Source organism: Rhinolophus ferrumequinum, chromosome 17 (assembly GCF_004115265.2).
Source record: "Rhinolophus ferrumequinum isolate MPI-CBG mRhiFer1 chromosome 17, mRhiFer1_v1.p, whole genome shotgun sequence".
Taxonomy (NCBI): Eukaryota; Metazoa; Chordata; class Mammalia; order Chiroptera; family Rhinolophidae; genus Rhinolophus; species Rhinolophus ferrumequinum.
In genome coordinates, this window is record NC_046300.1 from 10227681 (window position 1) to 10248001 (window position 20321).

Below are 20321 nucleotides of genomic sequence, written 5' to 3' on the forward strand. Positions count from 1 at the left end.
GCAATACTGTTCGTTGTGGTATTGTTAGATAGCAGGATGGGGAAAAGCCTAAATGTCCATTAGCAGAAGAACAGATAAACAAGTGCGTGGTTTTTGGTACTTTGGGAACTGACTATGAAAGAGCTAGCGTTGTATCTTTTATACGTAAATCAAAAGTGATGCTGAGGAAGTTGCAGGAGACACATGCCATATACCATTCATGTAAAGTTAAGCGTACTGTGTATCTGTGGGTACATTATTTAAACCGATTTGTGTTTCACTTCTGTAAAATGAACAAGTAGTGCCGACCTCACAGTGTTATTGGGGGTGGGGAGCTGGTTAGTGAAATACTGTATGTAAAGAGGGTAGAATAGTGGCTGCCATGTAAGCATTGTTGGCATATGATAGTGTTGTCATCGTTTTGCGCAATAATATATTTTCGTGGGTTCAAATTATATGAAATCAGAGTATAAAGTCATGCATTGGGATGAGATGTGCAAGTCGTGCTCTGCCTTCCCAGGGCAGGAGTTGCTGATGGAATCAGGGAATGTGCCTGGAGGCTTCAGTGGTGTTTTATTACTTTTCTAAAATTGGTGTAGCTGGGTCAGCATGTTGATTTAACCAAGATAGTGTGGTGGGTTCTTCTTTTAACTGCTTAAAATACTTACAAATAAAAACATTTTTAAGCATGGGCTCTGCCATCTTCCGATTTTTTAGAAAACCTGGCTCTGCCTTTTATATGGTATTACTTAGAATGAGTCACTTAATCTCTCCAGCTTTCAGGTTCGTCACCTGCAAAAACCCAGAGCAACACAAATGGCTCTTAGTAAAGGAACGGTTAATCAGGTCTGATACATCTACACGGAATACCACGCAACAGTTAAAAACATGAGGCTGCTCTCCCCGTGTTGACACGTGATCTCCAAGAAGTGCAGCTTATAAGAAATTACGAGATCTATTTCCTCGAGTTCCTCCTTGCCTAACAATAACAAGTAAAACCAGAGGCTGTGGACTCATAAGTTTAATGGAGAAATGGGATCCATGGACGGAGATGTTTGGGCATCCATTCCGTTTTTTTAGGTAGGTGAGGAAAGGTCGTAAATGTTTGCCTACCAACTACCACAGTTTTTCAGTTGATGCTAACTAACCCTAATAAGAACAACAAAGGTTTTGTATCAGCCAGGTTCTTGTCAGGGACCAGAAACCACATCATTATTTTAACAAAAAAATTATATAGAATTGTTTATTAGTTATATCTAAGTAAAAAGGCAAAAAGAAAATGCAAAGGTGTGGAGGTAGTAACTTCGAGAAGCAGTTACCACCGCAGGACTGGGTGAGCTGTAATACGAGTCTGACCCCATTTTTGATGTTTGATCACTGATTCACATTCAAGTGTTGTCCCTCCCCGTTTTGCCTCACACCTGGTTAGGGTTTCCAGGCAGGAATTCCCGCCCCTTCGCAGGAATTATTTTCGCTCTCCTGTTCCTGAGTCCCGAGAAAAGTTGATCGGGAAATTGGGAAAATCGGCTCCTTGAATCCAGGTGGTTGGTAGTATCAGTTGTCACTTTGTGGAAACGATTCATCGTGGAGAACAGAAAACAATTTATCTCTCGGGATTCAGGAACGGGAAAGTGAAAAAAATTCCTGAGAATGGGTGGGAATTCCTGCCTGGAAACCCTACACCCAGTCAAGCTGATAAAGTCTAGTCACCCCTTCTCAGCTCCGGACGGGGAGTTGACGCAAACCTGGCTTTTTTTGTTGCACTGGCACCCTCACCCCTAACCACAACAAAACCCAGAGCCACTCCACCCCCCTTTCAGTTAAGGCACATCAACTGGTTTGGGTGTCTGTCCTCGTTATGTGAATAAGAAAGTTTTCACAACCCCTGTGCGTGTGATGTCATTAGTCCTGACTTCTGACCCCGTTTGGGGTGGTGATAGCATTGCTCCCACCTCTACAGGGCTAGCTACACAGCAGGGACAAAGAGAAGTGTGTGGAATTGGCATTATTTAAAGGTAAGACATTAGAAGAGAGCCCCTGACGTTGAACTCAGACCTATGAGGAGAACACTGCTGGGCTGGTGCCAGCGTCCGACCGCAGGAAGGCCAGCCTGCAAGCTGGCTTCAACCGCTACCAGAAGGAGTAGCCCCTGGTGGGGTGAAGGGGCGCTGGAAACAGGAAGCGATGTCCACACAATACACCAGGAAGGAACAAGGCCCCCTCGTCCTCGTATGAAGATTCTCCAGAGAAACAGTCAATAGGTTGTGTGTGTGTGTGTGTGTATAGAGAAAGAGTAAGGAATTGGCTCATGATTATAGAGGCTGGCAAGTCCAAAATCTGCAGGGTGGGCCAGCAGGCGGGAGACCCAGGAGAGCCCAAAGGCTGGCTGCTGTAGAACAGGAAGAGCCGCTGTTGCAGATGAAGTCCGATGGCTGTGTGCTGGAGAATTCTTTCTCTGGGGAGGCCAGTCTGAGTTCTATTCACGCCTTCAACTGATTGGATGAGGCCCACCGTGGAGAGTAATCTGCTTTACCCACAATCCACCAATTTAAATGTTATTTCACCACAAAAACACCCTCAAAGAAAACCTAGAATAATGTTTCTCCAAATATCTGGGCACCCCACGTGTTAGCACACACAGGCCCAAAAAAGGGCCCTGAGACTGAAAACCTGTCTCCGTAAGTGGAGGGCAGGGAAAGACCAAAGAAAGGCCTCTGCAGTGTGATAGCTGGTGAGGTTCATTAAGCAGAAGTTGCATGTGAAGCATGTCTTGGGAGGTTGCAAGATGAAGTCAGTCCCCGTGCCGTTCAGTGGGCACCAGAGAATTATATAGAGCAAAAAGAAGGGGGTTGGGGGGACAGTCACATGTACTCATTGGCGTCTGTGACTGTTCCCAGGTGCTGGAAATTGCTCTACATGCTTGACCAGGTCAGGATGACTGGAACGTTCGTTTTCCAGACCCGTCACGTGTCAGGAGGCAGGGGTGCTGGTTAACGTCAGAACGAACATCAGCTAGGATGAGGCAGTCTCCTTGATGGCCCAGGTCTAGCTCGCAGGTCAAACAGCCGTCACCTGTTGGGACGGCCCCTCCTCCATATCCTGGCCCAGGCAAGTTGACACAAAATTCATCTTTACACTCCCAGCTTTGCTGCTTCCCTCATACATTCCTAGTGGCAGAACCCACCAGGGAACCAGCTGGCAAAGCAAGAGATGTGCATTGCAGTTTCAACTCCATCACAGGCATCTGTAGAAGGGCGGATTTGAAGTAGACAAGCTAAAAAAAGGTGCAGCTTTTCTGAATTGTTTTATTTCAATTCTGTTCTAGGGACAAAATGATCGGCTAGTTAACATCAAAGATCTCTTCAGATGACTGCTGCCTGCCCTGTTCGTGATAGTAACCACGCCCACCTTGTCTGTGGTGCCTTAGTTACCACGAGGTCTGTGCCTCTGGAGGATCCCCTTATCCCCACTGCACTTAGGGACCCCATTTCAATGGGAGCAGTTCCCATTGGCCAGTAGGTTCCCTTGGTTTTCCCATGCAGATAATCTTACCAGCTATGACTAATGGCAGTTTTCTTTCTTTCTTCCCCGTCTTGATACTTTTATTTCTTTTGTACGTGTTACTGAACTGGCTAGTTTTACAATGTGGAATCCTCATCTGATTCCTGATTTTAAAGGGGATTATTCTAAGGTTTCACTATTTCACGCTCACGTGAGGATGATGTTTGTTGTATGATTAAAACACTAGCTATATTGGGTTAAGGAAGCTCCCTATAGTTTTAGTTAGCCAATATTTTTTAAAACTATGAATGGGTATCTTATTTCGTCACAGGCTTGTCCTGCTTCTGTTGAGATGTGGTGACTTAAATGGATGTGCTAATGTTAAGCCATTTGTGAATTCCTCAGATAAATCCAAAGACGCATTTCTTTAAGCATCTATATATTGTTGGTAAAGCATCTGTATATTGTTGGTATATCGATTTGCTAGTATTTATAATTTTGCATCTTATGATCATGAAGGAGATTGGCCTGTTTTTTCTAGTTTCCTTATCTGGATTGGGTGTCAAGTATATACTCGCCATACACCATAATCCAGCTCTCTGGGAGATTTCATATATGATCAGTGTGGCAGAGACCACTAGACGTCCCCCATGTTTTGGTCCCCTTTCTTTTTCAATAATAGAATGATTAGCTGTTACATGACCGCTGAAATGAAAGATTCTAGGCCCCAGTCTTTTGTGAAGCTAGGCATGGCCATGAAATGTAAACACGAGTGTCGTGGGGGTTTCCTGGGGTCTTCCTTAAGAATTAGCAGACATAAAATTTCAGCTCCTACTTGATCTCTTCCTCTGTGTCCTGGAATTCAAATGCCGCCTTCTTATACCAGAAGGACTATGTTGAGGCCGTGGAGGATGGCAGACGGTGAGCTGGGAGGATCATGAATGCCCAAGGATTTCACACAGCAAGCCAGACCTGAACCACATATGTTTGTTGGATTTTTATGTGAACGTGAAATAAACTTGTATCTTTGTTAGCTTACCGCCACTCATAGGCTAACCAAATCTTAATGTGATTGAAATTTTTCGTGTCTTTTATATTCGCTAGTTTTCCTAGAGAGTTGCCAGCACCTTGCTTTGTGTGTGTCCGTATGTATCGTGTTTCCCCGAAAATAAGACCTAGCCGGACAATCAGCTCTAATGCGTCTTTCGGAGCAAAAATGAATATGAGACCCGGTGTTTTAATTTTATTTTTTATTTTATTTTATTTTAATGTTAAAGACCCAATCTTATAGTAAAATAAGACTGGGTCTTATATTCATTTTTGCCCCAAATGACGCATTAGAGCTGATTGGCTAGGTCTTATTTTCGGGGAAACATGGTAGGTCATTTTTAACTTTTCATTAAACTTCAGTGATTATAGAACTATTGAGGTTTTATGTTTTTCTTTATATAGATTTTGGAAAATGAGATTCTTTTAGGAAATTGACCGTTTCATCTAAGTTTGTTCATGATGTTCAAAAAAGTTGTTCATGATGGTCATTATCATTTTAATTTCTTCCATGTCTGAATTTATGCATTGTTTATTTTCATGATTGAGCTAATTTTTCTCATTTTTCTTTTTTTTATTGAGCAGTCTTGTCAGTTTTCTCACTTTCCTTTTTCTGTTCAGAGAACCAAGGTTTACTTTTGTTGATTCCTTTGACAATTTGTTTGTTTTTACTTTATTATTTATTATCCTTTCCCCTTTCTTTGAGTTTATTGTTATTCTTTTTTTAAAAAAAATTCTTAAGTCAGACACTTAGTCTATTAATTTCTAATCTTTTCTTTTTAATAGAAAGCATTTAAGGCTATAACTTTGCTGTAAGTACCATCTGAGCTGTGTTCTACACATTTTGTTGAGTTGGAGTATATTTATTATAACTTAACTCTGATTTTCTTATTTTCACTTTTTCTCCTTAGACCATGAGAATGAAAGACGATTTTTCTGGCTTTCAAGATCAGAGTTCTCTAAATTGGATCATAATTAGGAATTGTGTTATTCACATGATTAATAAAATAGCCTTACTGTTTTCTGCCTGATCTATCTGGTTACTGAGAAATACATATTTCTTAAACCCCTCAATGTGATGGCAGGCTTACCCTCCTCTCCATGTAAGTATGTCATCTTTGTTTTGTCATCTATATTTAGGACACATTAATAGCTGAATATACGTTTAGAATTGTCGAACATTCCTGGCGAATTGTATCTTTTATCATTATATGGCGAAACTCTTTGTCTTCGAGCAGGGATTGACAAACTATGGTCCATCAGCAAATCTGCCTGCCACCTGTTTTCGTATGGCTTGTGAATTAAGAATGCTTTTTACATTTTTAAATGGTTGAAAACAAATCAAAGGAAGAATATTTTGTGACACGTGACGTTTATGTAAATGAAATTCAAATTTCAGTGTTCCTACATGAAGTTTCATTGGGACACATCAATACTCACTCATTTACATGTTGTCTGTGGTTACTTTCACCCTGCAGGTCAGAGGTAGCCCACAACTTTTACAGAAAGTTTACTAACTTTTGCTCTAAAGTCTTTTTTGTGTCTTTTTGATATGGAGCTCCACCAGCATTTTTGGTTAGTATTCGCATTGTAGATCTTATTCCTTCCTTTTACTTTCAGCCTGTGCCCTTATGTTTTTGGTGTGTATTTTGAAAACAGCTTTTAGTTGCATTTTTCCTAGCCTGATCATATCTGCTTTTACCTGGCAAATTTACTCCACTTACATCTTCACTTTTACTGATGTTCTTCGAATCATTTCTACAATCTTGCCGTGTGTGTGTGTTTTGATTTGTCCTGCTTTATCTAAGATGTTCTTTTTCTACTTTTGTTTTGGATTTATTGAAGCCTTTATTATTTTTTGAAAATTTATTTTGTTTTATTGATTTATTGAAGCCTTTAAATTCAGTTTTTCCTCTACACCATTTTAGAAGTTGTATGTTACTTCTATTATTTGAAAAGATCATGCATTTTTATACTATATAAACATACTTATACTTGTATTAACTTACAAAGTTAATATCTCTACCTCAAGTACTTTGAAACACTCTCTCTAATCACTCCATCTTTATGTATTTTTATTTTTTGAAATTGCTTATTTTTATCCAATTAAAAAATTAAAATGAGCAACTATTGCTTATATAATACAAAGTTTTAAAAGCAAAAATGATCAGACAGATGCTGAGATAGAACTTTTTGAACCCCTCCCACTTCCTTTTCTCATTTAATATCATTGGATTTCCTTCCAGGTCAGTATAACATAGACGCTCTCCATCTCATTGTCTAATATTTTGTTTGTTTGTTTTATCCATAGACATTGTTCTTACTGCTTTATACAATGTTTATTACTGATGTAGACATCTTTAAATATAGCTTACTTTCGCCTGCTTTTTTAACTTTATATAAATGGAATCATAAAGTATTTTCTGTCTTGTATCTTGTGCTAGAATTATGTTTGTCAGTTTTACGCATGTCCCTGTGCTTAATTTTCCCCCGTTGCGGTATTGTGTGTGATACACCACGGATGCTGTCCAGTCCACACTCGGTGGACACTGCTCTTCCCAGTTTTTGTCCTGGCTCATTGGGAATGCCTATGTCCGAAGCTATGAAATGATGTCAAATTGTAGTTGTTCTTGTTAAAGCTTGATTTGCCAGGTTTTTGCACATTTGCCAATATGATAGATTTGTTATGAAAAGCAACACGCTTAATCTCATCTTTGCTAGCAAACTGCAAAGGCTGCCTTTTCATAGCCACAGCTCATAACGGCTTTGGTGAGAGCGTACAGAAGTGGTTCATTTTTCAGACTTTCAAGGAACCAAATGATTCAAGTGTCCATGTGTGACAGACCACAGTGGGGAGTAGTAACCTACATTAGCACCACTTGGGGGCCTTCTGGGTCTCCTCGAATACTGGCTAACTCCAGCTGGAGACCACCTTCCTTACAACAGCCAAGAATGAGCCCACAAAATCACCATTTTGGATTCTTTTTACCGTTTTTTCTAATGCCACAGATTTGGTCAAATTGTGGTCTGCCCTCCACATTAAAGCAGATTGCAACCAGGCCAAACGTTTTACTGGAAGTACCAGCCTCCCAGTTTCTGCCCAGCTAAAAACCGGGGTTTCTGTTATTACGGACAAGTGGAGAATGGACGTGGAGAATCCTGACCTGGTCTCCAGTACAGCTGCCTCTGGCATTTTCTTTTTTCCTGAACAACACCCTTTAGACCAATGGTTCTCACTGAAGGGACATTTGCCAATGTCGAGACAATTTTGATTGTCACAGCTGGGAAGAGGGTGACATCTAGTGGGTAGAGGACAAAGGTACTGCTAAATATCCTACAAAATACAGCACTGCCCCCACAAGGAGGAATTACCTGGCCCAAACATCAAGAGTACTGAGGTTAAGAACCACTGAGACATTCTGTTAGTTTAAGTCTGACTGTGGTAAACTTTTTATCTTGAAAGTCTTTATATTTCCCGAATTCTTGAGTAATTAGCTAAGCACACAAATCTGGGGTGACTTTTTTCTCAGCACGTTACAGATCTTATTCCACTAAACTCCATCACTGTTGATGTCAATTATCATTTATTGCCTTTAGGTACTTTCTAGATCTGTCTTCAGCGGTCCATGGTTTTGCTACAATGTAACTAAATGTGGATGTTTTTAAATTATCCTCTTTGGGATTCACTGGGATCCCTAACTCTGAGAATTCCTGTTTTCATCAGTTTTGGAGAATTCTCTGCTTTCTTCCTTTGATGTGTCCTCCCACCTCCCTTTTCTGAATTCGAGCTTTCTCTGTGCTGTGTTGTCATTTCTTCAAATTTCATATCTCCTTATCTCTATATTCCTTAAGGAAAATGGCACTTCAGATTTTGTTCAAGTTCACTTAGCCCTTCCACCATGTGTGGAATTACGTTTAATCTGTCCATTAGTTTCTCATTCTTATAGTTTTTCCATTTTTAAAATGGAAAAATATATTAATATATGAGGTATATATTGCACATAGATGTAAGATGATACAATAAACATTCAAGAAAGCCTTCAATATTAGATTTTAAGACACTTAGAGGTCAAACGAGGTCATGATTTGTGTCAGGCTGAAAGCCTCTGACTCTGAGCAGCCTGTGCAAGCTCCTGTGAGTAACGCACAGCGCCTGGAAGACGGCTTCCTGCGGGTTGAAGGATATCACCTTCGTGGACAAATCATAAAAGTAGGAAAGCCCTCGGGCCAGGAGGGTGCCTTGTGGGGAAGGAAACGAGACGGTCAGTGGCTGAGGGGGTGGTGCCAGCAGCCTACATAATGGGGGTGGGCCTGGGACTCGAGAGAGTGGGGTGCCCGTGTGTGGCGCCCACGGAGGGCTCCTGACAGCTACAAGCAGCCGGCTGGTGCCTGGTGGAGAGCAGTCAGGGCTCCTTGGGCCATTTTCTCTCAGGGAGGCAGCAACAGGGGGCACCAGTGCACTCAGCGTCTGTGCAGGAACAAGAGGGGGGCCTCTGGGACCGGTAGGGGCCACATCCCCAGTCCCACATCCAGATTGGGGTCCACACTTCAGGCTCAGCCGGGAAGCAGGAGATGGGGCAGGAGGATCTACTTCCCACGCGGGGTAGGTGATTTGTGCTGTGACTTCGTTTACCCACATAACTGTAGCTAGAGGCCCGTTCCTTGACCCCAACTGACGTCTAGACATCTAAGGAGAGGAGAGAAAACTGCAGTGAGTTCCTCACCGGTGGGCCGTGGAGGATCCCCCCTCACCCAGCAGGGGTCCTAAGAAACCCAGAGCTCCATGGCCTTTGGTGAACTAACCCATGGGGGCACAGCTTTCTTCAGGTACTTCAGAAGCTTTTCCAGGAACATGAAGTCTAACAAACTGTCCCAAAGTAATCTTTAGGTTTGAGCAGACCCTCAGTAAGAAACACACAGGACATCTCCAAGTTGTCCACTCCTGCTCTAAATAACAGACACACGTTTGCCAGGGGCCATTTCCTCTAAGGTTATGGGCTCGATTCTTCCCTGTGAAACTGACAGCCCTTACCTTCTAGGTTAGAGTAGGTGTCCAGGTCTGAGTGGCTTTTCAGCTGTTTGGTGCTGGGTAGGAAAGGTGGGTCCGATCGCGGAGCGCACGCTGAGAAGTCCTCGGGCCCAGGCCTGGAAGCTATGTGGGCGCCAAGGCCATGTTCAGTGGGTTTGAGGAAAGAAGCCTGTGAAGCGAAGTAAGTGGGAGAAGACGGGCAGCTTCCCGCCCAACCCACGACCCTCCTTTTGTTCTCTGGTCCCAGCACCTGGTCTTTATGACATCAAGGTTCCTAACCAATCACAGCTCTCACTACTGTCACAACGGCCCCGCTAAGGCAATTTGTGGACAAAAGCACCTTTACTACCAGTGGAAGGTGTACTTTGCACAGTTGGCATCCTTGGGTGAGGGCAATTAGTCATATGAACGTTAACTTCTGGGGGAAAAATTAATTTTTATAAGTGGTCTACATTTTAAGGGTGAATTTACTGCTGTGATATCATTTAAAACTGTGAACAAGTAAAATTAGGTCAGAGCTATCCAAGGGAATTGCTAAGTATTTAAGAGTATGTCAAAAGCACTGAGAGTTAACAGAATAATTTGGTGACAAAAACTTAGTCATTTTACATGAGAGACTGTGTTAGGGTCCTCCCATTGGTGAAACAGAGACAGAAAGATATGCATTATAGTGAGAAAACCTCCAGGAAGAGGCAGAATTTTAGACGGAGACCCCCCAGAGAAGTGGGCATGCGTCTGCAGGCCGGTGCTCAGGTAACTTTTTCCTCTAGGAGCCTGTCAGAGTCATCAGCAATCAGAGTTTTCAAATGGGAGGAAGACAAAGCCCTTGGAGCACATTTTTCAAGTGGACGCAGTGGGGGAGCAAAAGAAATCTGAAGCCCGGTAGTATGCACAGCAAGCTGAGTTTCCAGGATCAGGTGGGATGAGATGATGGAATGAGTTAACGTTCCCAGGGAAACCTGCCCGAATGTGGACAGAGAGGGAGGTGCTGGGGAGAGAAGCGGGGGAGGCTCATTTGGGCCTAGACAAGTAGCAGAAGGGGACGAGCAGAGCCAGGGAGGGAGGGACAGAGGGCTTTCCCTCACCTTAGTAATGGCCTCAGGCTAGGGACAGGCAGGCCCACAGCAGACCTGGGCAGGTTCAAGGCCATGGATGCCGACGGGAGAAAGTTGCCAGTGGCAGGCTGCTGGTGGAGAACAGCTGGGGGCCTGGCGATTCATTTATCACTTTATCACTTATCTCAGTGCTTAGGCACTGCCCCACATCAGGTGGGCAGCACCAGGCAGGTGAGAGGAGTAAAGCCTAGTTGGATGACCTGGGGCCAGTCCAAGAGGACAGCCATTCCATCTCCTGTCAGCACAATGGGCCAGAATGTCCTGTGACACCTGGCGGCTTGGTGAGGATTCCGTGTGGGCCTGGGCTGCGGCAGGCAGGAGCTCAGCAGAGGGCCGCATGGCGAACAGGTCGAGTTCTCGGGGAGATGAGGCTGCGAAGAGGAGGGCACGAAGCTGAGGGTGAATCAACCCCAGCTGAGGACGAAGGATCTGTGAGAAATTTCTAACCCAACGACCCCGGCATCCACTGTGCTGAAAACGAAGTAACCCTGCCAGAGGAGGACATTCCCCTGGTCTGTAAGCTTATGTTCTAGAAAAAACAGATGCTGCTTGTGGGACCGTGCAGTGAGAGTGGAAGAAGGCAGGAGGTACCGGAAAGAGAAGGGTGAACGGCAGGGGCACCTCTCGCTGGGGCTCGCGGGCACTATGACAGGGTCTGGCAGGAGGGGTGAGGGAGGGGTGTGTGGCTGCTGGATAGGTCGGAGGTCACCAGGCGGAGTCTAGGCTAGGATAGGCTGGGAAAAGCTTTACACAATAAAGATCAGGTTGCTAAGAGCCCCCAGTCTTCTAAGGCTCCTCCTGTCTGAAGCTCCCTACAATGACTCTTCCACTGCAGAACCTCCTGACAGGTGAGCTTTCAAAAACCCTACCTTTCCAGTCCCCCAGTTCTGGCCACCTGTCCGACCCACTGTGCCGTTGCTGTGAGTCACCCTGATTCTGGGCGTCCCTGCAGGAGATGCTGACTTCCCCAGGGCCTGGTGGATGTGGGTGCCAGGACCAGGTAGACCTGGTTGACATGTCAGGTAGTGTACCTTGACGTTTCTCTGGGGTGACAGTCATTGTCCATTCTAAGAAGGTGAAGCAGTTATCAAGCTTGACAGGAAAACAGTGGGATGAGTCCCCCAGACTGCCTGACTCACTCGCAACAAAGGTGGCTCACCCCAAGCTCAGGGAACTGCAGTTTTGTGGTCCTCTCTTGCACTGGTTCTGGAAAAGTACTCACACGGTGTGCGAGTTTCCCGTTGCTGCTGGAACATATGACCACAAATTTAGCTGCTTGGAATAAGAGTCATTTATTATCACACACAGCTGTGTATGCCCTGGGGTTGGCAAGTGTGGCTTGGTACTCTGCTTAGGGTCTCACCAGACAAACAAACGTTCAAGTTTTGTCCACCCTGGGCTCTTATCTGGAGGCTCGAGAAAATCCACTTCCAGGTTCATTCATTCTGTTGACAGAATTTATTTCCTCCTCACGGTTTCCACTTGGCCTCTGACATCACCGAGCCAGCAATGGCGGCACTTCCTTCTCACACAGACTCTCTCTCACTCCTGCGGCATCTCTCTGATGCCAGCCAGGGAAAGCGCTCTGCTTTCCAGGGCTCAAGTGATTAGATTGGGGCACCTGGATAATACAGGAGGTTGTCCCTAGTTTAAGATCTGTGATTTTAATTACCTCTGCAAAAATCCCCTTTGCCATGTAATGAAACATATCCACAGGTTCCAAGGATTAGGGTATGGCCATCTCTCGGGGACCATTCTGCTGATTTTGCATGGTCATGTTTTTGTAAAATTTATAAGAGTGATATATGTTTTTTGTAAAGGATCCAACATTCTCCATTTTCCTCTTAATCTAAGACAAAGTTTTTCAAGCTATAGTTCATTAATCATTGTCGCTTCCTTGATAAAATGAGTTTAAAGAGTAGCAACCGGCATTTTCTTAAGGAATATAGTAGAATTGAATTGCACAGAAAATACCAGAGACACATATCATTTACGTTCCATGAAATTGTTAGCGCGCACACAGACACACACACATCTGAACTATGTCTGGATGTAAACTATACTTCTTAGTATACTTATTTAAGATTAAAAAATTTGAAAAGAGTTTAGATCCTAGAATTCATTTCATCTGGAGTCTCCAGGTAGGCCTGCGCTCGTCCTGGGAGGATTTCTGGAGCACTTGGGAGGGCTCTCCCCGGCAGGCCTAGGACAGGTGGTTTATAGAAGCCTGGGGGTGGGGGGCTCCCTCCTCCCGGTTGTGAAGGTGGAGTCCTCCATCCCAATGTGCACCTGTGCTGTCTCAATCTTCTCCCTTGTAGCTATGTCTAGGAGTCGTTTTGGACAAGGAAAGAAACCTCTAGATACGTTTTTCTGGGTAAACGAGGTAACTGGAGTAGTCACCTACCCCCCACGGAAGGCAGATGTAACTGCAGCTTCTCGTGAGAAGCCCCAAGAGGAGCTGCGTGGGAGTGTGCAGGGGGCTCCTTCCACTGCCCAGAGCCGGGCCAGCTCACCTGCACAGAAGGCTGCCCCTCCAGCCCTTCCTACAGCTTCAATGAGACACGGAGGCTCAAGAAACTCCCTCCCATCTACACTGACCCACAGCCTGGCTAGAGCTGGAGCAAGGAGCCCCCTGCGGTTCTCAGCGATTTCTGTCACCATCTCACCACCAGGAGGCGCTCCGCCAACATTCGGCCCCCTTGGACCAGCCGGTCCATCAACAGCCTCTCCCTTTCCTCCCAGACCTTCTGTCCCCTGGGACTTCACCTGCAAGATGAGAAATGTCCTTACCGGGAATAACCGATTTTCCTTTTGAACTTGAGAATATTTGCCTGGCCACGCCCCTTAAGCACCTATCTGAGCCATCCATGGCCAGAATGGCCTGACACTTACACACCTGCAGACTCTGCCAGGACTCCCCTAGAGAGACACAGGACTCTCCGCAGAATTCCTCGGGGAATGTGCCAAATGTTTTGAAACTCAATATAAACTTAACTTAGATTTTGACAGAGAACTTCCTTTACATCCCAAACCAATTTAGTATTTTCCTTTTAATTCTATGGGGTTCAATAATTTGGTTCTGATGTTGGTGTCAGAGCAAGGTGTTTAGTTCTCGGCCAGAGCCAGGAGGAGACCTTGGCTGACATAGGAACAAGCCAGGATGAGCGGGGTCTGAAGGTCTGGTGTCTCTGGGCACAGCCTAGGGTCACCTGGCCTTGGGCACAGCACTCAGGGCCACCCTTGGCCCTGAGTGAAACGGGGCTAGAGTGCTACCTGGAGCTCTCAGAGGCAGCCTGAGGCTGAGGGAGCTTTGGGGTGGAGCCCCCCTCCAGCTCAGTGCTTTTCTTGGTGGAATAGGCTTGGGTGGGACAGCGGGCCACCTCTTGGCCCTCCAGAAACAGAGTGACTCATGTCTGCTGATCCAGTAATGCTGGGCAAGCAGCAGTAACGGGGGCTCCGAAACACTCCATCCCGGTCTGAGGACCCCAGGAAAGCCCAGTTCTCGGGGCTGGGGAGCAAGGGCCTGAGGGCGAGCCTTGAGTCTGCAGCCATTGTGCCGTCACCCAACCAGGACCCCACCTCTCAGCCTCAGTTTCCCTCTCTGCACAACAGAGGTGAGCAAGCCTGTGTGCCAGCATTGCTCAACTTCACGGTCTATGACTGTGCTCCCAGGAACCAGGGCTGGGTGAGGCCCTAGAGACGCAAGGGGGTCGGGAGTTCTGGCCCCAGGTGGGGTCAGCTGATCCCAAGGACATGGCTGCTTCTGAGAATGGCAGTGTGGAGGAAAAGACCGGCGTAGCCTCTCTGGGTCCCTGCAGGATGGCCTTGACAAGGTCCTTACTGTCGCTGCTGGTGGGCAGCCAGGATATCATTGTTTCATTGGTGTCATTGCTTGTTCCAGGACACTCATCCCCTCCTCGTGGTTTCCCCCTGGTCCCTGCCATCGTCAAGCAGCAAAGGCGGGCGAGTGCTCCTGACAGTTAAAATCTGTCACTCCACTGGCTGCATGTGGGTGGGGGTGCTTTGCCAGGGAAGCTGCAGCTCAGGCACCTGTGGCAGCCTGGGAAGGGGATGCGGGCCCTGGGCCGGGAGTCCCTAAGGACTCAGGGGCAGCATGCTCAGCTTGGAACCGGTTTGCTCCCAGGGTAACAGGACTTTTTTTGGGCTCCTGGACCCAGTACCAGCTTGGGGGTGGGGGTCCCCCACACCAACAAACAGTTCTCGGGCAGCAGCAGGTGTCAGAGAATTCAGCTCCGTTCTGACACTGTCTCCAGGGAGGTAGCATCAGATCCCACAGGTGCAGGGTTCAGTTACAAGACTGTCCCCCACCCCAGGCTGTTACCTGTGCTTCTGACCGACTGGCGACAGGTCAGAGGTTCCATGACCTCCTCCTAGAGTTCGATTGATTTGCTAGAGCGGCTCACAGAACTCAGAAACGTTTTACTTGCTAGATCACCGGTTTGTATACAAGAATGTAACTCAGGAACAGCCAGGTGGGAGAATGTGCAGGGTGAGGTGGTGGGAAGGGGCGTGGAGCTTCCACGCACAGAGCAGGCCCCCCACCCCGCACCTCCACGTGTTCCCCAGCCCGGAAGCTCTCCAAAGCCTGTCCTTTTGGGTCTTTATGGAGGCTTCAGTACAGAGCATGATGGATTAAATCACTGGCCATTGGCTATTGATTTAACCTCCAGCCCCTCTCCTGTCCCTGGGGACCTGGGTGGGACTGGGAGTTCCAACCCTTTGATCACATGGTTGGGCTGTCAACCAGACCCCAGCCTTAGTGGGGGGGTCCCTCTCACTAACATAGCAAAAGACACCTTTAAGGCTCTCATCACTTAGGGAATTCCAAGGGTTTTAGGAGCTCTGAGCCAGGAAGAGGACAAAGACCAAGCCTGTATTCTTACTGTAAATTACCATATGACACTGACAGAGCAGGACACCGCAGTTCCTTGTACTCTACTCTTCACGAAGCCATGAGCCCACTCTGGGGGGCCTCGGGCACAAGGCCCGAAGCTTCACTGAGGGAACTTTCCGATGCCACGCCCTTGTGAGTCCGAGGTGCTGGTCTAGCACAGTGTCTTCTGTGTGGTTTCCATGAACATGTGGTCATGATGCTCCAGCGCCAGCTTCGCCTTCCATCCTGCGTAACAAGTGCTGAGTCTGGTCACTTCCGTGCCCAGGGCCGTGGCTAGGAGTGCCCAGTGTGGCTGGGCAGAGCAGAGAGGGCTCGTGCGCCGGAGCCAGTGGGTCTGGGTTTGAGGCCCAGCTTCTCCACTTCGGGACAAGGTGAGCCTCAGCTAGAAGATGGGGTGTGTCCCGCTCGCCCCTGCTTAGGAGGCTGCAGCCTAGATAGCGGGGGATGTGAGCCCCAGCCCTGGGGGAGGAGGGGATAGAGTTCTAGGGCTATGGACTTGCTCCCATCAGCCCTCTGTGCTGAGGCCACACACCCAGAGGGTCTGCCTCTCCTCCCCTCCTCTTCTGCTGAGAGGCTCTCAGGCATAGCAGCATCAGGCGGCCAAAATGCGTCCTGGAGGCTCCTTTGGGGGCAGTCCTCCAATCCTCCTGCCTGTGCTGCTGGCTGAAAGCTGTTGGGGTGGAGTGGTGGGTCCTGCTCTGACCCCCACAGATACGGTGTCCCACGCTGTGTTCTAGCCCCCTCTCATGGCCCCCCCACTGCATTACCAGGGAGACTACTGGGTGAGGACATCTCCTGCCTATGCCCGGTGCCCATGCCATCTTCTGTTCCGGGCTGCATGGAGGGGGGCAGGGGCTCACATACCCTCTTGGACTCACCTTGCACTTGGCTGGGTGGGACAAGGGGGTAGTGAGACACAGCCCCGGGATGGGCTTGGGCGCTGCTCCCAGGTCCCAGAGTGCGGGTTGAGCCAGGTGGAGTTAGACATCACCCGAGACTCGTGGGCACTGGTTCTGGCTGGGATGGGAGTAGGAGACACACCAGGGCCCTCCAGGTCCTAAAAGCCCCCCATGGGCTCCAGCCCACCTTCCTGCTCACCACCTCCCGTGGCTTCACAGCCCCCTTGTGTAGCCTGAGTGGTCCTCACCTGCCACTTTGTGCCTAGGCTGGTCCACAGTGCAAGGCCCCAACCAGGCGGACAACAGGCCCACGGTGGCTCATCCCTCCAGAACACACCCAGGCTACCCTGACCAGGGACAGATGTGTCCCAAAGCCCATGCCCTTTGCTCCGAGGGAGAGGTGGGCTACTGGGGGCCAGCTCACGAGGGGCAAGGCTGCTGTCTTAGCATTAAGGATGTACTCAGTCATTTTGTTTTTTAAATGAATGAGCAGAATGCTAGCAGGACTTGGCAGGCTGGAGCATCTGTCTGTGCAGGGGCCTCTCACTGGGAGCACCCAAGCGGGGCCAGACCTGGCCTTGTCCCCATGCTGGAGGCAGGCTGATCAGTGCACCCGTCTGGGTCCCAGCAGACCACACAGTGACTTAAAAGGGACATTTGATATAAAAATTGGTAAACTTGGATAAAAGAATGGCTATAAGATACAATAAAACAGCACGTTATTCGGGGAGGCCGGATAATTCCCCACAGCTCAGCTGGTTAGAGCATGAGCTCTTAACAGGGTTGCCAGTTCGATTCCCACATGGCCAGCAAGCTGTGCCCTCCGCAACTAGATTGAAGACAATGAGCTGCCGAAGGGGGAGCAGCCGGATGGCTCAGTTGGTTAGAGCGAGAGCTCTCAACAACAAGGTTGCTGGTACAATTCCCGCATGGGATGGTGGGCTGTGCCCCCTGCAACTAAGATTAAAAACGTCGGCTGGACTTGGAGCTGAGCTGCACCCTCCACAACTAGATTGAAGGACAACGACTTGGAGCTGATGGGCCCTGGAGAAGCACACTGTTCCCCAATATTGCCCAATTAAAAAAAATTTAAAAAACAAAACTGCAAACTGCATGGAACTAGGGCTGAGAGAGAGCCCCCAAGGAAAAGGCTTGGTTCCATCATTGGAAAAGGCTTGGGTGGGCCCGCTGGATGGCAGAGAATTGGTTGGGTTGCCCTGGCCATGGCTCTCCAGTAACTAGGTAAGCAGGAAGCAAGAAGCAATCCTCTGGGGTGCACGCAGGTCAGCTGATGGCAGGGCCCGTGGACAAGCAGGAGGTCCGGAGCTTGCAGTATGTTGAGAGGGGCCACCAGGTCCAGCCAGGGCCAGGTCTGCACCCAGGGATGGAGCACGTCTCCATGTGATGCTATCATACTTCTGACCACCCAGCAGCTTCCAGACTGGCAGGAGGGCCCCTTCCTCCCGCCATGTCCCGGTAGCACCTCTACTGAGAGGGCTTATCATCGCGCCCACTCAAAGGAGAGCAGCTTAAAGGAATTTGTTCATTGTTCAGAGCAGGTACGAAGGAAGGGTAATGGGTCAGGTCCCTTTGGACACGGTTTCTGACCTGAGGCTTTGTAGTTACGGGGGCCTGATTCTGTGCCAGTTTTCAGGGCTGGCACAGAATTTTTTCTTTTACGTTAGAGTGGGAGAGGAAGTCAAACAGGCGCATATATATATATATATATATATATATATATATATGCCACCCATTTCTTATAATTTCCCATTATGTTGACATAGTTGTAAAACTATTAAAAACTGAATAACAAGAGAAAATGATCTGATTGATATTTATTATGCAACAATTAGTTCTGAGACAAAGTCCAGACAAAGTCCAATGCCAAGCATATTACTGAGGACCCCATAGTAGTTGATTTCAGAAATGGCATAATCCAAACCTATTTTTCCAATAAGTTTTCTTATGTAACCTTTAAGGAATTTTTCACTCCCATCTTGTGGCTCTGGAAACAGTTGTTTTGTAAGAACAAAAAATTTAACTACAGGTCTTAGGCATAAGTTAAAAAGGATAATGTGCACAAACTAATAATTACAAATCGATACATCTTTTGAATATACATTTGAATGTAAAGTTTAAATAATTAGTGTTTTAGATTAATTTAAAACATCAATAATTTTTTTAAACATCTTTCCTAATGCACTGTGGAAAAAAATGCCTTTCTCATTTCTCCAGCAGGATGAGCCACAAAAATAGTGTTTCAAACTAGGATTCACCTCGTCCTCTTGAGAAACAAACTGAAGAGGCTTTGGATCCGGTTAGAAATATCCCCAGAGAACTACCTGCAGAGAGGGCAGCGCTGTGCCTGCCCACCGAGTGGGAGCACCAGGCCCCTTGGGGACGGCCTGTGCTGTGACTACAGGGAAGCCCACACACCTACAGACCAGGGGGGCTCAGAGGAAACAGGAAGTTCCAAATGTTGGCCGCAACAGGAAGACCGGGGTTGAGGGCTGACAGAAATCCTGACCGGTCTGGAACCATCTCACACTTGACCCTGCTTGTGGGAACTCGCTGAGAAACAAGCAAGGGTTTTGAATAGTGTTTTTCCATAGCAACAAATGAGTCACCTCATTCAATGATTCAAAAAAAATTCACTGTCTGTTGGTTTCATGCTACCAACAGTTAACACTATTTCAATGGGTCAGAAAATTTATGGGTTTCAAATTAAATTCTCTGTCATTGAAGATGTTTTTATAAACTGGTGTCAGATCGTTGATGATAATGTCAATACCATATATTCATTCAATTGCTGTTTTCCCTTCTACTCTTTCTTTTAGGCAAAATTGGGTTATCTAATTTTTGCTACCCATCAACCATCTGTTTTGGACATCAACTGTCCATGTTGGCTGCAAAATGCATGTGTGTACCAATACATGAGACGTGACTATCAAGTTGCATACTGAATTGGGTTAAACGCAGAATGAGTTCTGTTACTTCGGAGCAATACAAAATGCGACTTATTTACACTCACCCACACTCATATAAAAATACATGTTTGTAACTCCGGAGAGTCCCTGACTCACATACCATTACAAATATGTTCTTTCAGCCCAACAACTTTTTACTGGTCTAACCAATTAGGTAAGAAACACCAGAAGACTGGGAGATAAAACCTTTTTAAAACAAGTTTCCCAGCAGAAATTAATTTTTAAAAAAAATGTCTACTTTTAAAGCAGCAGTTAGAACCTTTGTTCTTGTAATAGGTAGATAATACTGTTATATCAAATTGTGGATTTAAATAAGTTTAAATTACTTTCTTATCTCTTTAAAAAATAGATTTCTATGTTACTTAATGGCTTGTCCATTTTTCCAATTCCAAGGAATACAGAGGTCTCCATCTTGCATAACAGAGTAAAAATGTGAAACGCAGAGGTGCATCCCTTGCAGATAAGGCAGTGGTTGTTCTAGAAGTCTCTTACAACAATCCACCATTTGTATACTAGAAACGCTGGGCTCCTTATAAAACTTTTCCAGGGAAAATTTCTTCGTTGAAGCCTGTATCAATTCATTTTCAATAACCTTTAACCTGTTATGTGAAAAATAAAAATAATATTGCCACAAGCAAACCAAAGAAAATGTAAATATATTTTTATATAGTAGGTTATATACCTTTCTATTCACAAAACTGAAAATGGTAACCACAAAGGCTAAATTATATGCTTATGAGACATGCGAGTGGTTATCATACCGTACCAATTAAATTATTTCCACACGAAATCTAAAAGTATTTGTTGAATATTTTTAGCAGTAATGGGGTAAAAATAATTCACACATAA

At 46.4% G+C, this 20321-nt stretch overlaps 1 protein-coding gene across 4 annotated transcripts in view; it reads right to left on the bottom strand.

The window, feature by feature from the left end:
- Positions 1-18360: 18360 nt before the first annotated feature.
- The window catches only part of TCAIM (T cell activation inhibitor, mitochondrial), a 31506-nt gene continuing 29545 nt past the window's right edge, over positions 18361-20321 (bottom strand). For all 4 annotated transcript variants that reach the window (XM_033132312.1, XM_033132308.1, XM_033132309.1 and 1 more), the window contains one exon: positions 18361-20071. In XM_033132312.1, coding sequence (XP_032988203.1) covers positions 19831-20071 — 241 coding nt within the window. In that variant the 3' untranslated portion in view covers positions 18361-19830. The remainder of the gene's footprint in view (positions 20072-20321) is intronic.